Genomic DNA, 19,483 nt, shown 5'->3' on the forward strand with positions numbered 1-19,483 from the left:
CCTCCTGCTCCGCCCTCGGAAGAGAGAGACAGAAAGAAGGAGGAGGGAAAGGAGGAGGGGGGCGGGCCGCCCATAGGAACCGCCATCGCCCCAGCAACAGCCGCGTTGGGCCAATGAAAAGGGAAAACGTTGGCGGGAAAGCCTCGCTTCTTCTCCCAGCCTCCATCGGAATAACACTTCTGAGGTAGGTCTCCTCTCAGGACTCTTCTGTAGACTCCTCAGAGTCAGCGCTTTCTGCCAGCCTTGCAAGCCTGTACAGGCAGCCCCCGAGTTATAAACATCCGACTCATAGATAAGAAAGGGGCTGAGATAACAGGAAGTGCGAGAAATCTATCCATCGAAAGGGAAATTCACTCCTGGAAGAGTTATTATGGGGAGAAGGTGTCTCCGCTGGAGCTTTCTCGCCATTGTTTCCACAACAAGCCAAATTTGTCAAAATGCAGTGATCGCAGGGACAGAAAGGGAGGTGACATCTTCTGGACAAGGGTACAGACAGCAAAACAAACACCGCAGGAGTAAATGTAGAGGATTTTCCCAATAAAGGATTCTGAGGAGAGGAGATGGGTACAACAGACGTTTGTTTTACAAAAGAAAGATACTGTCGGGCAGCATAGAGAGCGAATGCCACCAGAGCATGTCCACCCAGCCCAGAAACCTCACAGCAACCAGAAGTAGACAAATACACAGGGGTTTTTTTGTTTTGAGAAGCAATAGGATACATGGACATTTTAAAGAGTGACACTTTCCCTCACAAATATGACAGTACACATTAGAGCAGGGGTCCCCAAACTAAGGCCCGGGGGCTGGATGCGGCCCTCCAAGGTCATTGACCTGGCCCCCGCCCTCAGTTTTTGACTTAGGCTCGCCCAAAGTCCAAAATGACTTGAAGACACAACAACAATCCTACTTAGCTTGACTATCTCATTGGCCAGAAGCAGGCCCACACTTCCCATTGAAATCCTGATAGGTTTACACAGTATGTTGGTTAAAATTATTTTTATTTTTAAATATTGTATTCTTTAATTTACTAATACTGTGCAATCCTAATAATATAATATATTGTGTATACATATAATATTGATAATAATCTTATAATGTAATACAATATAATATTTATTTATTACAGTATTTCTACCCCTCCCTTCTCACCCAATAGGGGACTCAGGGTGGCTAATAATAATAATACAATATAATAATATTGTGTAATATAATAATATTAATTGCAAAGGTAAGGGTAAAGGTTTCCCCTGACGTTAAGCCCAGTCGTGACTGACTCTGGGGGTTGGTGCTCATCTCCATTTCTAAGCTGAAGAGCCGGGGTTGTCCGTAGACACCTCCAAGGTCATGTGGCTGGCATGACTGCATGGAACACCGTTACCTTCCCGCCGGAGTGGTACCTATTGATCTACTCACATTTCGAATTGCTAGGTTGGCAGAAGCTGGAGCTTAACAGCGGGCGCTCACTCTGCTCCGCGGATTTGAACCTGGGACCTTTCGGTTTGCAAGTTCAGTAGCTCAGCACTTTAACACACTGAGCCATCGGAGGCTCGGTGTGTTAACTGCATATTATATATTAAATGTAATATTACTAATAATATTACAGTACAGTGGTATAGTACAATATAGTAATATATAATGCTAATATTGTGCTATGCTAATAATATAATATATTGTATGTACATACAACGGGTAAGCCACTCTTAGTCCCCTTCGGGGTGAGAGAGGGTGGGGTATAAATGTAGTAAATAAATAAATAATTGTTGTTGTTGGGGGGAGGGTTGCACTACAAATAAGACATGTACACTGTGCATAGGAATTGCTTTGTATTTTTTTTTCAAATGATAATTCGGCCCCTCAACAGTCTGAGTGGCCATGAACTGGCCCTCCATTTAAAAAGTTTGGGGACCCCTGCATTAGAGTTTTAGGGCACCCACAAACATTTCTCTAAACAGACATTCCTCTAAAAGCATGAACAGCAACAAAGAGATTGAAATTTTAGAAGCACACAGACTTTTCTTTAAGACAACAGGAGGGTTATAATTCTAAATCACATTCTAAATCTAATTCACACCTCTGTGTTTTGCTGTTCTCAACCCTGTGTCCTTTCATCTGGTCTTTTGTCATGCATTATGCTTTTGATGAAATGTTTATCAAAACAATTCAAGACAAATGTCCGGTTATAACTGGGCTCTTTGAAGATCGATCAAAATCAAACTACATCAAAATGACATTTCCAACATCTAAGGCAATTGTTGGCTGGGGCTGTATTGCTCCTTGATATTCCCAGACCCTCCAATTGATTCCTTTTGAACTTCTAAGGAAGTGATGGTTTGTTTATTGCTGTCGTTTGGTGTTTGTGGCAGACCCTTCTTTCAACTGCCATTTGTGTTACATATTTTCAAAGACACTAAAGCTATCTCCAGTTGATTTCTAAGGCTAAAGCTATTTTCCTGATCAATCTATTGCTATTTATTTAATCAAATTGAATAAAATTAAATCAGGCCCCTTATGTCCCTTCAAGTTAACACTCCTCTGTGCTATCGAAAGCTTATATAGATGTGTGTGTGTGTGTGTGTGTGTGTATACACACACACACATTTTTATATTGTAACTCCATTCATATATATATATATATATATATATATATATATATATTCGAGCTAAATTTAAAAAATGATCTTGTTTCAACTTAGGCCCTTCCACACACACAGCCCTATATCTCAGAATATCAAGGCAGAAAATCACAATATCTGCTTTGAACTGGGTTATCTGAGTCCACACTCAGATAATGTGGGACTTTCTGCCTTAATATTCTGGGATAGGTAGGGCTGTGTGGAAGGGCCCTTACATATACATTTATCTTCAGAACATACCTATAGAACTGATGTTGTTCCTAACTTGGGGACTGCCTAAAATTGTACTTCACTATCTTGAAACCTGAAATTGTACTTCACTGCCTTAAAAACAAACTACCTGTACCAGCCAGCCTTCATATTTAGGACCCTTGCACACAGCCATATAACCCAGACTATCAAGGCAGAGAATCCACATTATCTGCTTTGAACTGGATTATCTGAGTCCACACTGCCAGATAATCCAGTTCTATGTGGATTTTATATAGTTGTGTAGAAGGGGCCATGGATCCAGATTCTTTTATTTTAAAAACCTGGGGGCATATACACTGCAAGGTTAATGCAGTTTGGCACTGCTTCTTTAACTGCCAAGGCCCTTTGTTGTGGAATCATGGGAGATGCAGTTTGACAGGTTTTGTCTGCCAAAAGCTCCCATCTATTATCAGAGGCTAGGGCCCCTTCTACACTACCATGTAATCCAGATTATCAAAGCAGGTAGTCCCCATTATCTCCTTTGAACTAGATTATATGAGTCTGCACTGTCATATAATCCAGTTCAAAGCTGGTAATCAGGAGTTTATATGGCAGTGTAAATGGGGTCTCAGATAATCCAGTTCAAAGCAGATATTGTGGATTCTCTGCCTTGATATTCTGTTTTGTGTGGCTGTGTAGAAGGGCCCTTAGAGAGGAACTGTCAGTCACTGACTACATCATCTGTTGACATAGGAAACACGTGTTTTTTGTTCCTTATTTTGGAGAACTTTGTGAAGCCATGACTAGCTTTGGCTACTTGCCATCAAGCATGACTCAGGCGATTCTACTAATAAATAGAAACAATCTTCCTTGTTTCTACTTTTTCTATACTACTCCCTCTCCTGGAAATGGGAAACAGAAAACGCAATAGGACTAGCCCTGAGTCAACAACGCACCACAAGGCTTCTAAACAACTGAAAATTGATGAACTTTTCGGGGAAGGAACTGTGAGTATATCTGACTTAAACACCCTGTTTGAAACTACAACTGTCAACAACGCTACTCCCTTAATTCTTCATGATAAAGCTAACGAGCCTCTATCAGTAGCCTCTGACAACAACTTGCCTGCATATCATGAAGGAGTATCCTTGGAGTCAATTGAAACAGATGAAGTGGAAAAGAACCCCCTCTTTACCGAGATAAGACAACATACAGGGCAAACAATTACCACAGACTTTGTGATGAACCAATGTCTTCTTACAGCCCACACTGTTGTTTCTATCTTCGAAAGAATAGAAAAAATATTAGGACAGTTGGAGCTTCTCAAAATTGCTGTTGACCGCTTCACTCAGAAAAGTATACCTTTAAAAGAATGCCCAGCTAAGGATAACAGCACGTGGGCCAGAGAGGAGGATAATAAGGTGCACCAAAACACCTCTGAATTACCCACTAAGGAGCTACAAATGCATAATGGCAATAGGATATTACAAGCAAATCAAACAATGCTGCAAATTGCCCACATTGGAATAAATAAGGGCAAATGGAATTCATTTAGAGCTATCAGAACTTCTTTGAGCCAGCTATTGAACATACATCCACATAGTATCGATATGCTCACAGTGGAGTGGCTTCCCAGAGTGTCAGCTCACAACAGGATTCTCATATCGTTTGAGCAGATGACAATTCCCAGTATGCTGATGAAGATGAAGCTCTTTCTGTCCAGTTTTCAAATAACACCAACAAGGGTGTTTCGAGATTCAAGCAATCATCCCTTTGATAATTCCTTTGCACAACAGTAATTGTTTGAGAAATCCCTAAGAAACATTTCGTAAGAACATGCTGCAGTCCAGCCCAGCCAAAACCCTTAGTACACTAACAGAGAAGCAGCCTCGGGGCCTAAGTAGGCTATCCTGCAAGGAACAACAAGACATTGCTCGTAGATTGGACCACCTTAAGAACATGATGTTTACTATCAGGGACATGGCTGAACCATTAATAGACTTAGTTCCCTCTGTTGAAGCCCCACATGCTATGAGGGATTTGGCGGGGGGCTCTGTTGATGCGCTACTAGCGATGAACGAGGATGACATCACAACTATAAGTCCAATGCACCCCCTGATGCCTATGAGGGAAAATCAGACACCTTCAACACACGAATTGCTACCCAACCAAACAGCTCCTGCTCAGACTGAACTTCTGGAGATCGGTAATGTCTCAGACCCATTTACACCAGCGTGACAATTACAACTGCTATCTTGGAATATAATGGGATGGACAAATAAATTCCATGATGCAGATTTTGCAATTTATCTGCAACAATTTAAAATTATTTGTTTGCAAGAGACATGGGCCACTGAAACAAATCCTCCTTCTCTCCATGGTTTCAGTTGTCACGACCCAGGCTACAGAGCACCAATAACCTTACGCAGAGGCCAGATTCTATCTAATATCTTTATTAAGGAAATATATAAAGTTAGTAAAAGCAAATGTAAAAGATAGTCCAGAAGCAGACCTTTCAGGAAAGGTCAGAATTAGTCCAAAGAAATAATGTCCAATATGAAATATTAAGGTCCAAAGTTGTAATCCAATAACCGAAACACTCACTTTGCCAAGCAAAGTGAGGGGAGATGACAAGGTCCTTTAGTCCATAAACTTGAGCAAGGCTAGGAAATAACTTGATACTTGAAACAAGGCTTAAACGTGGAACAAGGTAACTAGGAACAAGAACAAGGTCCGTGGAATAACTTGGTAAAATCCGTGGAACAAGGCAAGGATTGGTCCTGGGAAACAAGGCAAAGTCCGTAGATAAACAAAGGCTGGGAAGCAAGGCGAAGGCTGGATAGCAAGGCAAGGCTTGAGCAGGAGCGAGGCTTGAATCGGAGCGCGCTGTCCAGACACAACTCGCTCCGTAGGCTGACGAATTGACTCCGCGAAGTTACTACGCGGGTAAAACATCTATATAGAGTCTAACTTTCCCACCGAAGCAGTTCTCTGGGAATCAGAAACGAAAGCTAAACTCTGAGACCAGATGTTAAACTCCTTAAAGATTCTCACGAGAAGCAGTCTTAATTGGCTACATTCTTAGCTGCAATCCTCGCACTCCTGCGCGAAGCTGAATCCAAACTTCTCTGTTGTTTACAAAACTCCCGGCGCAAGAACACGGGAGAAGTAGGCTCTGGGCTTGTTTGACATACTTCTGGGAGACAACTTTCTTGCAGGTGCAAGGTTCCCAGATCTGCCTGGGAAAGATCTGGCTGAGAGGAATCCAGTTCAGACTGGGAAGGTAAAAAACCCAAGTTTTCATCTTCATCAGGAATTACAATGTCCTGAGCAGGACTACAAGGCCCATGGGTCATCACACTATCCCCCTCCTCAAGGCCCCTCCCAAACTGGGGCCCTCTCCCCGAGGCGCGAGGTCGCGGTTTGGCGGGATAGGTCTGATGAAAGCGACGGGTTAGCTCAGGAGCATGGACTGTGGAGGCGTCTTCCCAAGAGCGTTCCTCAGGGCCAAAACCCACCCAGTCAATGAGATATTGTAGGCGGCGGCGGTGAAAGCGAGAATCCAAAATGTCCTCAACCTCGAACTCCTCCTCCCCATTCATCAAAACAGGAGGGGGGGCCGGTTGGTCTGTATCAGGACGCACACCATCCGCCGGAAGGAGCAGGGAACGGTGAAACACTGGGTGAATGCGCATTGAACGCGGAAGTTGGAGTTTGAAAGTCACGGGGTTTAATTGCGCCACCACTGGATAGGGGCCAATGAAACGGGCATCTAACTTCCGGCAAGGGCGGTGGGAGGGCAGAAAGCGAGTGGACAGAAAAACCCGATCTCCTACCTTGATTTCGGGGCCCGGCTGGCGGTGTTTGTCAGCGTGGTGTTTATAGTCCTCCTTGGCTTGGTCCAGTTGCTGGAGCAAAAGTTGTTGCACCGCTGTGAGTTCCTGCAGCCAATCCTCTGCTGCGGGAACTTCTGAAGTTTCAATGACAGGGGGAAAGAAACGTGGATGGAAGCCGTAGTTTGCAAAGAACGGCGTTTCTTTTGTAGAAGCTTGTACTCCATTGTTGTAGGCAAACTCAGACAGTGGTAACAGAGAAGCCCAATTGTCCTGTTGGTAGTTTACATAACAGCGAAGATACTGCTCCAAAGTGGCATTGGTGCGCTCCGTTTGCCCATCTGTTTGGGGATGATGAGCTGAAGATAAGCGAGAGTCTATGCCCAATAGTTTTTGTAGCGCCTTCCAAAAACGAGAGGTGAATTGAGATCCACGGTCTGTGACTAAACTCTTGGGCAATCCATGTAGTCTGAAAACATGTTGAAGGAATAGATCCGCAGTCTCTTTGGCCGTGGGGAGGCCTTCGCAGGGAATGAAATGGGCTAACTTGGTGAAAAGGTCCACCACCACTAAGATCGTGGTGAATCCACAGGAAGGTGGTAGGTCAGTGATGAAATCCGCAGAAATTATTTCCCATGGGCGAGATGGGGTAGGAAGGGGGTGTAAAAGCCCTGAGGGCTTCTCCCTTCTTATCTTGGAGCGCTGGCATACTGGGCAGGTGTTGACATATTTTTCCACATCCTTGCGGATCTTGGGCCACCAAAAATCCCTTAGGATCAGATGCATGGTTTTAAATAGTCCGAAGTGTCCTGCTGGTTTGCAATCATGACACAGACGAAGCGCTTTTTCCCTGCCCGGTCCGGGTGGGATATAAACATGATTTCTATAGCAAAGCAGCCCATCCTTAAGCGAAAAGGGAAAATGCAGACCTTGGCGAAGTTGGTCCTGCGCCCAGGCATCTGCTTGCTGACTAGCCCTGATTTCTTGAGCACAGAGGGGTCCTGGAGTAGAGGAAGTTGAACCAATGGGAATGGATTTGGTGTTCCCCACTGTGAGCGTGGCAAAGTTCCCGGGTTGTAATAGTTGGGATTCAAAGGTCTCCTTGCGTCCTGCAGCGTATTCCGGTTTACGTGACAGGGCGTCTGCTTGCTTGGTCTGGGCTGGGGTCACATAATGAATCTGGAAGTCGAAACGTTCGAAGAATAAAGCCCAACGTTGCTGCCTCTGATTTAGTTTGCGGGCAGTTCTTAGATGTTCTAGATTACGATGATCAGTGTGGACTTCAATGGGAAATTTGGCCCCTTCTAGCCAATGTCTCCAAGTTTCAAAGGCTGCCTTTATGGCCAGTAGTTCTTTTTCCCAAATGGTGTAATTCCTCTCTGGTGTGGTTAGTTGACGAGAGTAAAAGGCACAGGGATGGAGGTGATCTCCCACCGGTTGTAAGAGTACAGCCCCAATTGCCACATCAGAGGCGTCCGCTTGCACAACAAAAGGGGTTCCAGGATTTGGGTGCTGTAGAATTGGCTGGGAGGTGAATAGTTTCTTTAGTTGCTGGAACCCTTTCTCTGCTTGATCAGTCCAGCGGAAAGGCTGCTTTCCACGGATGCAGCTAGTGATGGGGTCGGACCAGCGGGCAAAATCTGGAATGAACTTGCGGTAATAGTTCGCGAACCCCAAGAAACGCTGCACCTCTTTCTTGTTAGTTGGCGCCCGCCATTCCAATACTGCTGAAACCTTGGCTGGATCCATGGAAAGCCCTAGAGGCGAGATGCGGTAACCAAGGAAATCTACCTCTTGTAGATCAAAGGCGCATTTTTCCAGCTTGGCATAAAGTCCATGATCCCGCAATCGTTGTAACACCATTTTGACGTGGTTCTCATGTTCTGATTGTGATCTAGAAAACACCAAAAAATCGTCCAGGTAGATTATCAAGAACCTGTCTAGATAGTCCTGAAAAATGTCATTGACAAAATGCTGGAACGTTGCGGGAGCTCCGCATAAACCGAAATTCATAACTCGGGACTCGAATAATCCGAATTTGGTCTGGAAGGCGGTCTTCCACTCGTCCCCTTCCCTGATGCGAACTAAGTTGTAAGCCCCCCGAAGATCCAGCTTGGTGTAAACCTTGGCTCCTCGAAGCCGATCCAGTAGATCCGAGATTAAGGGCAGGGGATAGCTGTTCCGCTTGGTGATATTGTTCAATGCTCTGTAGTCCACCACCAAGCGTAGTTCCCCTGACTTCTTCTTCACAAACATCACTGGGGAGGCGGCTGGGGATTGAGAGGGTCTGATGAATCCCTTGCGAAGGTTTGTCTCTATGAATTCCCTGAGAGCTTCTTGCTCTGGTTCAGTCAGGGAGTAGAGATGCCCTCGCGGGATCGGGGCCCCCTCCACCAAGTCAATGGCACAGTCATAAGGTCTATGTGGGGGTAATTTTTCGGCTTCTTTCTCATTGAATACATCCCAATACTCGGAGTACTTCTTTGGCAAGGTGATGATGGGCTCGGTGTCTGTGGCATGGCAGACCTTGGCTACGAGGCAATGGTTTTGGCAGTACGGTGAAGCAAACTGCAGTTCTCTGTTGGACCAGGAGATGTTAGGGTCGTGGAGAGTCAGCCATGGAATTCCCAAAATCACAGGGAAATGGGGAACCTCGGTAACAAAGAAGGAAATCTCTTCCATATGTTCCCTTATCCACATCCTGGTGGGTTCCGACCACTGACTTACGGGGCCCGTCTTGAGGGGGCGGCCGTCTATGGCTTGCACCACACGGGCATTCTTGAAATCATGATATTGTAATCCCAGAGAGTCGGCATACTCTCTATCAATGAAATTGTTGGTAGCTCCAGAGTCTATCATGGCGTGGATCATGACGGGTCCCCTTTTTGCTGACCATAATGTGACCACGAGAAGGAACAGGACCCCGGTTGGCGGCTCTTGAATGGATTTTTTGACCGGGTTGGCGAGCCTCTCTACACCCGGTCGTTGGCTTCCCCCGCCGGCTGTGTGCCAGTCGGCTCAGACGCCTTCGTCTCCGTGGAGGACGCCGCCGCAAGACGGGCGGCAGGCTTCCCTTTGGCTGGGCACTCTCTGGCGAAGTGGCCCCCGTTCCCGCAGTACCAACAGAGGTTTAAGCGTTGACGACGGGCCTTCTCGGCGGCATCTAGTCTGGGACGCACATTGCCCAACTGCATCGGCACCTCCTCGCCTCCTCTGGGGTATGGGGTTGGCGGTGGGGGTCTCCACACTGGACGTGGCTGAACGCTGGCGGGAGCGGGGGGTTTTGCCCCGGCTCTACTGCCCTGGCCTCGAACCCACTGTTTCCTGTTGGCAATCATGACTTCAGCCCGTAAACATTGATCAATGAGTGCCTCGAGGGTCTGGGGAGGATCCACCTTGGAGATTTCTTCCAGCATTTCAATGTTGAGACCCTCCCGGAATTGTCCTCTGAGGGCTACATCGTTCCAGCCGGTGTTGTGGGCCAGCACTCGGAACTCGGCTATATACTGAGACATAGGTCTGTCTCCTTGGAAAAGGCGACGGAGTTTGTGACCGGCTGCCTCCAAATTGTCCTCGATTCCCCAAGTCTCCTTGAGGTGGTCCAAGAAGTGTTGCGCTGATCTTAGGTGTGGAGAGGCTTGGTCGAACAGTGCCGTCGCCCAATTGGCCGCTGGCCCGTCTAGAAGACTGTAAACCCACGCCACTTTGATGTCTTCTTGGGGAAACTCGGCATCACGGGCCTCTAGATAAGCTTGACATTGGCGACGGAAAACATGAACCTTAGAAGCTTCTCCAGTAAACTTGGTAGGCAACGCCATGGCCGGGAGGCGGATTCCGCGCTCCCGCAAGCCCTTTATTTCTCCATCCTGGGCGTTGAGTCTGTCGCGGATGCGATCCACTTCGTCCTTGCTGATGGTGTAGCTCAGTGGCTGCCCACCGGGCACGGTTCCGGTAGACATTCTGGCCGAGGTTAATTGGTGCTTAGGGTGGCGGAGTCAAACTGTCACGACCCAGGCTACAGAGCACCAATAACCTTACGCAGAGGCCAGATTCTATCTAATATCTTTATTAAGGAAATATATAAAGTTAGTAAAAGCAAATGTAAAAGATAGTCCAGAAGCAGACCTTTCAGGAAAGGTCAGAATTAGTCCAAAGAAATAATGTCCAATATGAAATATTAAGGTCCAAAGTTGTAATCCAATAACCGAAACACTCACTTTGCCAAGCAAAGTGAGGGGAGATGACAAGGTCCTTTAGTCCATAAACTTGAGCAAGGCTAGGAAATAACTTGATACTTGAAACAAGGCTTAAACGTGGAACAAGGTAACTAGGAACAAGAACAAGGTCCGTGGAATAACTTGGTAAAATCCGTGGAACAAGGCAAGGATTGGTCCTGGGAAACAAGGCAAAGTCCGTAGATAAACAAAGGCTGGGAAGCAAGGCGAAGGCTGGATAGCAAGGCAAGGCTTGAGCAGGAGCGAGGCTTGAATCGGAGCGCGCTGTCCAGACACAACTCGCTCCGTAGGCTGACGAATTGACTCCGCGAAGTTACTACGCGGGTAAAACATCTATATAGAGTCTAACTTTCCCACCGAAGCAGTTCTCTGGGAATCAGAAACGAAAGCTAAACTCTGAGACCAGATGTTAAACTCCTTAAAGATTCTCACGAGAAGCAGTCTTAATTGGCTACATTCTTAGCTGCAATCCTCGCACTCCTGCGCGAAGCTGAATCCAAACTTCTCTGTTGTTTACAAAACTCCCGGCGCAAGAACACGGGAGAAGTAGGCTCTGGGCTTGTTTGACATACTTCTGGGAGACAACTTTCTTGCAGGTGCAAGGTTCCCAGATCTGCCTGGGAAAGATCTGGCTGAGAGGAATCCAGTTCAGACTGGGAAGGTAAAAAACCCAAGTTTTCATCTTCATCAGGAATTACAATGTCCTGAGCAGGACTACAAGGCCCATGGGTCATCACATCAGTGCATATTCAGTTCCAGCTGTGAAAACGAGCTCTAAAGGCCGTGGTAGCGGAGGCCTTGCCATTTTCATTTCAGTTGATCTGCATGTGGACATTCAAAGTTTGGATAGTTCCCTACCGCAATATATACAGGTCCTCCTCATTAAGAGCATGTTCTTTGGTTGTGTAATCTGTATAAATGTCTATTTTCCACCTAGATTAGCAAAAAATGGTGATCCCAATAATGTTTGGTCCAGGCTATCTGAAACCCTCACCTGTTTGGAATGCCAATATCCCCCCACAAAGCTCCTTTTGTGTGGAGATTTTAATGCTAGAATTGGGGTGGGTATGAAACAAGTGGAAGGCACTAACTTTGGGCAAGATGGCCAGGTCACATCTGCTGACAGGGTTTCTCAAGACACAATTAGAAACAAGGCAGGTCTGAGTTTCTTAGAGGTCCTATCCTTGCATCAATTGCATTGCCTCAACGGAACCCAGCATGATATAACACAAGGTGCCTATACCTACGTCACCAATAGGGGAGCTAGTACTATCGATTATATAGCAGTTTCTGCCGACCTGCTACCTGATATTCAAAGATTTGCAATTAATAATAGGGTTGAGAGTGATCATTTTCCTTTGTCTCTCATATTTAACTTTAAAACATCACCTCCAGCACAATCCTCCCAAAATTCCCAAAATCTAAATGGAATCCATGTTGGAGAACGAAGAATAAGGTGGTCAGTCAACTTAGGCAACTCCATTCTACACATATTGGAGAGCAATCCCTATAGACTTCAGCGACAATACATCCTAGACTCTAACACAGACATTTTACATGCCTATCAATCCATCATTCAAAATCTCAGACCCAAACTGGTCTGTAACAAACAACTAAACCCCAGTAAGATGGGAATTAACAGATGGTTTGATTCTGAATGTAGAAGTGCCAGGCAAGCTCTAATGGAGTATTCCAAACATACACTTAGAAAAAATGATGCTGCTGTTACTATAAGTCTAGCTCAAATGAAGGCATCCTATAAGGCACTTTTAAAGCAGAAAAAAGACACACATGTTAGAGCTCAGTGGAACCAATTATCCTTAGCTGTGTCGGAAAAGAATGAAAAGCAGTTTTGGGATATCATCTCATCTGGAATGCATACGGTCAGGCCGGTAGTGCTTGGGCATATTTCAACACAGCAATGGTTTGATCATTTTAGTAAGATTTACGGAGCTACTTCCCCAGGGAATTCTACTAGTGCTCCCATTACCATCGGCTTGCCTCACTGGTCTCCTGTGTCAACCTCTGAGGTAAAGAAATTGATTACAGCCCTGGCTCTGAGCAAGGCCCCAGGGGAAAATATGATGCCCCCAGAAATATTTAAGAACTTTTCAGAGTGGTGGGCTCCAATATTAGCCAAAGTGTTCTCACAAATCAATAACACAGGCATAATCCCAGAGGGCTGGAAACAGAGCATAGTTGTCCCCATTCACAAGAAAGGTGATAAACAAGATCCCAACAACTATCGCCCTATTAGCCTCTTAGATATTGACTCGAAGTTATATAGTAGACTTCTGTTAAACAAATTAGAAGACTGGGAATATGATAACCAAATCATCTACCCTGAACAGGCTGGTTTCAGAAAAGGACAAAGTACAATCGACCAGTGTTTGACCTTGTATTTTTTAGCTCAACAGGCCATTGCCGGACCTACCAAACATCTATTTGTTGCCTTTGTTGACTTAGCAGCAGCTTTTGATTCTATCGATAGAAACCTGTTGTGGCATAAACTGGCTAACACCAGCATGGATAAGCGCCTACTGTTTTTAATCAAGGCACTTTATACTAACACCACGGCTAGAATAAGAGTTGGTATCTCTGGCTCATTAACTGACCCCATCCATACAAATAAAGGAGTAAAACAAGGATGTCTACTGGCACCAGCACTCTTTAATCTTTATCTGAATGACATAATACCAGCACTCTCAGGGCCAGAATTTTTTCCACCCACAGTAGGATCCAAGAAAATTTCCATTCTATTGTATGCTGATGACATGGTTCTAATCTCACTTACCCAAATTGGGCTGAGGAGATTGCTTTCTAAGCTTGGCACTTACTGTTCTGAAGAAAAGCTGAATATCAACATTAATAAAACAAAAGTAATGGTGTTTGGAAGAAGACACTCTCAACACAGATGGACCATCAGGGGTCACCAAATTGAACAATGCCAGGAATTTAAATACCTTGGAATCCATTTCACAGAAAAACTATCTTGGAAATCCCATATAGAACATACTAAAACAGTGGCTTTGAAAACTATTGGAGCAATCCTCAGATTTTACAACACTGCAGGGGGTCATCTTGTTGTTCCAGCACTCAAAATATTCCAGAGTAAAGTCATAGCCCAGATTTTGTATGGAGCTGCTGTTTGGGGATGGGATGAGACTCAGACAGTGAAACTAGAGACCCTTCAAAATACATTTCTTAAGAAACTACTGAGGCTCCCACCAGGCGCCCCAGCAGCCTTAGTCCGGGCAGAGGTTGGTCTCCCTTCCATTAGATCACGTATACACTTCACCCTATTTAATTATTGGAGAAGTGTAAAAGATTCATCAGTTAGGGTCCTCCCCAGGGGATGTTTTGAACAGATAGCCAAATGCAAAGTCTGGAATACAAGATACCAGAAGCTGCTTGAATTTCACCCCACTCTGACCAATACACCCTCCATCTTGAACTCAAGGGAGAAGCTCAAGGAATATATTTTCAATCTCAGTGGTCACCTGGATAGGCAGGCTATTAATAACTCAAAATTTTCTCACTGGTACAGACTGTACAAACTTGACCATGATAGGGCTATCTACCTGACTAGGCTCACATTCCCAAAACTTAGGCAAGCCTTCACAGCCCTTCGTTTCCAAAGTATGCCCACAGCTGTGATTGATGGTAGATATACAGGCATCCCTCTGGCTCTTCGTTTATGTGTGTGTGGGGCCCCAGAAATTGAGGATTTGCCTCACTATTTGTTTTCCTGCCCTTTGTATTCTGAGCCAAGAACTAAAATTCTGGGACCTATTCTTTATCCCCTCCTAATGAATACGGTGTCAGAAAGGATTTTCTACCTTCTGTCCGACATTAACCCTGCAGTTACTCAAAAGGTGGCCCTTTTTGCCCTGGCTGCTCAGAAAATCCGGGCAAAACTGATCTCCGATGTCGCGGTCAACTGTGCTGGGGATGCTTTTAACTAATAGTGGTTTTTTATATCCAAGGTGTTTACTGCTTGGGTTTTAATAATGCTGTACTTACTTGGTTTTATCTTGTTTTTAATTATGTTGGTGCTAATCCATGACATATGTAGTATTTGAAGGGCATATCCTGACATTGATATTTGCAGCATTTTAATGTTTTAATGATTTATATAGGGTTTTAATGGCATGTTTTATATTGTATTTGATGATCTGGCTTTTGTGTATTTGTTTGTCTTGCATGCGAAAGACCTATGGTCTAAGCATTAAATAAATTTGGATGTACCTTTTCTATATTGTATTGAGTTACTAAGATAGTTTACTTTGTATGATCAGATGTGTAATGTCTAGACAGAAGTGCCAACTTTTTTTAAAAATCATAAATGCATCTCCCTCATTAGTGCAGTGTATATGTATATGTGTGTGTGTACTGGGCTATGTTATCTTGGGAGCTGTGGTTTGGTGAGGAGGCTCTCACACTCTTGGACAGAAAGCTACAGACTACAGATCCTGTCATTCCCTGACATTGAGCAATGGACATTAAAATAGAATCAAACTGGATTCACTGAGACCCCTTCTACACTGCCATATAATCCAGATTATGAAAGTAGATAATCCACACTATCTGCTTTGAACTGGATTGCATGAGGCCCATTTACACTGCCATATAAAATCCAGATTATCTGCTTTGAACTGGATTATATGACAGTGTAGACTCATACGTATAATTCAAAGCTAGATGGGAGCTCATCCTAAGTCTCCTATGAACTTGCAACACTTCCCATTTCATTCTCTTGTTTACATTATACACTCCGCACACTTTGGCCCAGTTTGTGATCTGTTCTTATTGTTTCAATTATTGTAATTATCCGCGCTTGGCCCTATCTAAGCCGCCCCAAGTCCCCTTGGGGAGATGGAGGCGGGCTATAAAATAAAGTTGTTGTCGTTGTTATTGTTACTGTTACTAATCCACGACAAGGTCTGAAATTTGCAGAATAATTATATAAATTGTTGTGTCCAACCTATAACTTTGTTGAGGCACAATTTAATGTGACAAATTAATCATATGTTTGCTTAATTGTACTCACAGCTATATTTATAAATGTTTTATGGGCAAGGATTCAGAAAAGAATATTGAGAACAAATGGTTCCTCAAGTATAAAAATGCACACAGTAGGACCCCGATATCCATGGGGCGATAAATTCTTAAACTTACAATGGAAACAGGAAACTGCAGATAATAGCTAATCATATTGAAATAAACTTCCATTTATTCTGAAGTTACAATAAAGTTGTACTGGAGAACCCAGGGAATTGTTAGGGTGATTGATGGTTTTCAGAGCTCTTTAAATGAATTTGCATATTAATAAATCCTTTTTTCAGATAAGGAGAAAGCAAATGATAACTGACAGTCTAATAAACAAAAACAACATCACTATTACAGGTTGAGCATCTTTTATCTAGAATTCTGAAATACTCCAAAAATCATCGATGTGGTTGGCTAACACAGGGACACCTTTGCTTTCTGGTGGTTCAGTGTACAAAACTTTGTTCCATTCACAAAATTATTAAAATGTTGTATACACATTTACCTTCAGGTGGTGTATATATGGTGTATATGAAACATAGATTAACTTTGTGTTTAGAATTGGGTCCTATTTCTATGATATCTCCTTATGTACATATATGTTGGTATAAAAAGGTAAAGCTTTCCCCTAACGTTAAATCCAGTCATGTCTGACTCTGGGGGTTGGTGCTCATCTCCATTTCTAAGCCGAAGAGCCGGCGTTGTCCGTAGACACCTCCAAGGTCATGTGGCCGGCATGACTGCATGGATCGCACCTTCCCGCCGGAGTGGTACCTATTGATCTACTCACATTGGCATGTTTTCGAACTGCTAGGTTGGCAGGAGCTGGAACTAACAGCAGCCGCTCATGCCGCTCCTGGGGTTTGAACCTGGGACCTTTCGGTCTGCAAGTTCAGCAGCTCAGCGTTTTAACGCACTTCGCCATCGGGGCTCCTTATATATGTTGGTATAGGCATTCCAAAATTCAGAAAACTCTGAAATTCAAAACACATTTGTTCCAAAGCATTTTGGATGAGGGATACTCAACCTGTCCAAGAAAAGTGTATTTCTAATATGTCCCCTTTTCTGTCAGAAGCCATGCTATTCTGATATGTTATTTTATGGATGAAATCTTGACAATGATAGGATACTTTTTGAGGATGTTGTAGGAGGAGATATCAGGGATTTCAGATCAGTAGTCAGGGGACAAAGTTTACTAAGGTCTCCTCAGCCACCAGTCTCTGTCCTCTACAACTGGAGGATATTATTATTATTATTATTATTATTATTATTATTATTATTATTATTTCCCACATTTGTACCCTGCCCTGCTCACTCGGAAGGGGACTCAGAGCGGCCTCGCAACAGGCAGCAACTCAATGCCCACAACATACAATTCCAAAAATAATAATTGCAATTAAATTATATGCTGGTTAAGAATTCTTTTACACCAGCCTGCTTATTGGATCGTGGCTTATTTCTACTCACTCCTATTTTATTTACATTTGTTTGATCTTTAAAACTCAAATGTCACTGATTTGGAAAGGTACATCGAAATTAGGAATTTTGGAAGAAAAAAATCAGTGAAAGCTTATCTGAAACCATAGCATATTAATGCACTTGTTTATACATTTTCTTACAGATACGGTACCTTTTTTCACTATAGGAGTCTAAAGATTCCAGCTTTGTGAAAAAGCTCCCATGAGTACCCGTAAGTCAATTATTCTGAGTTTTGAAACAGTTCACTGTTAATGTTTTGATAACACTGGCCACAGAGGCGGTTCAACCACCAGGCCAACTAGGCAGTTGCCTGTGGCGCCATCTTATTGGGGGGAACCATCAAGGCAACTCCTGTCTCCTGCGGCCTGCCTCCACAAGGTATTGAACTGCTTTTTCTGTTGATTTGTTGTAAAACATGATGTTTTAGTGCTTAATTTGTAAAATCTTAATGTAATTTGATGTTTAATAGGCTTTTCCTTAATCCCTCCTTATTATCAAACATTTTCGCTTATCCAACGCTTTTATTTTTCAGTGATTGGTTTGGGGGGAGGGGGGCGCCAAAATTCTGTTCGCCTACACTTGAAAAATACCTAGAGCCGGCTCTGACTGGCCATCACACATTTTGGTGCCTTATGTCTTAGCCCCGTTTCTGGGCATGTATATTTAACCTGCTGATTCTAAAAATGGCACCAGCTTTCCCCTCTCAACTCTAGTTTTAGAGATAACAGAACATATGCCATATATACTTTTCTTCTGCTTGCCCATAAGAAATCATGATAACAATATCTGTGAAACTAGAGCTGATGAAATCAAATGAAATTTTCTGACTCTGTTTTGATAACACTGTTGAGGCTAGATAGATGTATTGCATGCCAATACATGTCTGGCATGTGATTTAGCTTTCAAAATATCCATCTGCAAAGCTGGCCATTGTGTCTCAGGGTGAGGCCTATACTCTAGCAGCAAAGTAATACCAGTCAATTGATCAGTGGAGACGAACTGGTTCTGTAAGTGTTTTATGTCCAGTTCCATGACCCTTTGATTCTGGTTGTAAGAGTTGCTCCATTAAATAAATATTCTTGAATAAATATCCTAGACATCAAGAAGGAGCCAACTGCTAAATGTCTTTTCAACTCTTATGTTTGATAATGCCATCTAAAGTATGGTGAGGTTATCTTGTACTATATACTTTCCTATTCTTTAAACTTTTACCTTGTTTTTTGACTCAAAATTAAGAGTTGAGGGGTAGATAAAACCCCCAAGAATTCAAGTAAAACAAGTGCAATAAAATATTAAGAAAGCTAAAGAATACAGTTAAAAACACATCAATAAAAAGTGACGGCAATCAACAACTAAAGATCCCTTTCAAAAGTGACAGACATTAGGTGCCAAATGTTTAACTGAATAAACATCTTTGTCTGCAGCTGAAAAAATAACGTGCATGTTTTCAGTTTTGAGTAAAGAAGCAGTGAAAAGCATAGTCTTTGGTCCCCAATAAACATGCCTCTGATAGCAGATTAGAGAAGGTCCTCCCATAAAGATGTAAATAATAATGAAGGCTTGAATAAGAGAATATGGTGCACATGTCAGGACAGAGGGTGTTGCGTGCCCCATCTGGCATGTGTGCTGTCGGTTTTCCACCATTGCCTTACTCCTAAATTGTGTAGTGTTGTGCTATTCAAAGGTGTTGGTCCAGGGATCAGTGATACTCCCTGAGTCATCAAAGTTTCTAAGAGAGAAAGAGACAATTGTGGATAATAGGGTCAAATATGATGCCAATTCTGGCAAAATAATAATTATGGTTCTCTTCACATCAGAGCCAATGCACAGTTAGAACCAGTGCATTGAGAAGTCTGACTTGACCGTGGTGGTCCATGCTCTGGTTACCTCAAGGATGGATTACTGTAACGCACTCTACATGGGGCTGCCCTTGAAGACGGTCCGGAAACTGTATTTGGTACAACGGTTGGCAGCTAGGTTACTAACCGGAGCTGTTTACAGGGAGCAGTCAACCCCCCTGTTCAAGCAGCTCCACTGGCTGCCGATAATATTCTGGGCCCAA

At 43.7% G+C, this 19,483-nt stretch overlaps 1 protein-coding gene across 4 annotated transcripts in view; it reads left to right on the forward strand.

Moving 5' to 3' along the window:
- Window positions 1-43: 43 nt before the first annotated feature.
- Window positions 44-19,483, forward strand: part of primpol (primase and DNA directed polymerase) — a 36,603-nt gene continuing 17,163 nt past the window's right edge. Inside the window, exons 1-3 of one of the 4 annotated variants that reach the window (XM_062981410.1) lie at window positions 70-184; window positions 3,745-3,832; window positions 17,564-17,799. Coding sequence is in view for 2 of the 4 variants with exons in the window: in XM_016994054.2 (XP_016849543.2) it covers window positions 17,623-17,632 (10 nt within the window). In the remaining 2 variants the exon portion in view is untranslated. Of the gene's footprint in view, window positions 185-3,744; window positions 3,833-17,563; window positions 17,800-19,483 lie in introns of all 4 variants that reach the window. The other 3 variants (XM_062981408.1, XM_062981409.1, XM_016994054.2) reach the window with 3 other exon arrangements.

The sequence above is a fragment of the Anolis carolinensis genome, chromosome 5, assembly GCF_035594765.1.
Source record: "Anolis carolinensis isolate JA03-04 chromosome 5, rAnoCar3.1.pri, whole genome shotgun sequence".
In the NCBI taxonomy this organism is placed as follows: Eukaryota; Metazoa; Chordata; class Lepidosauria; order Squamata; family Dactyloidae; genus Anolis; species Anolis carolinensis.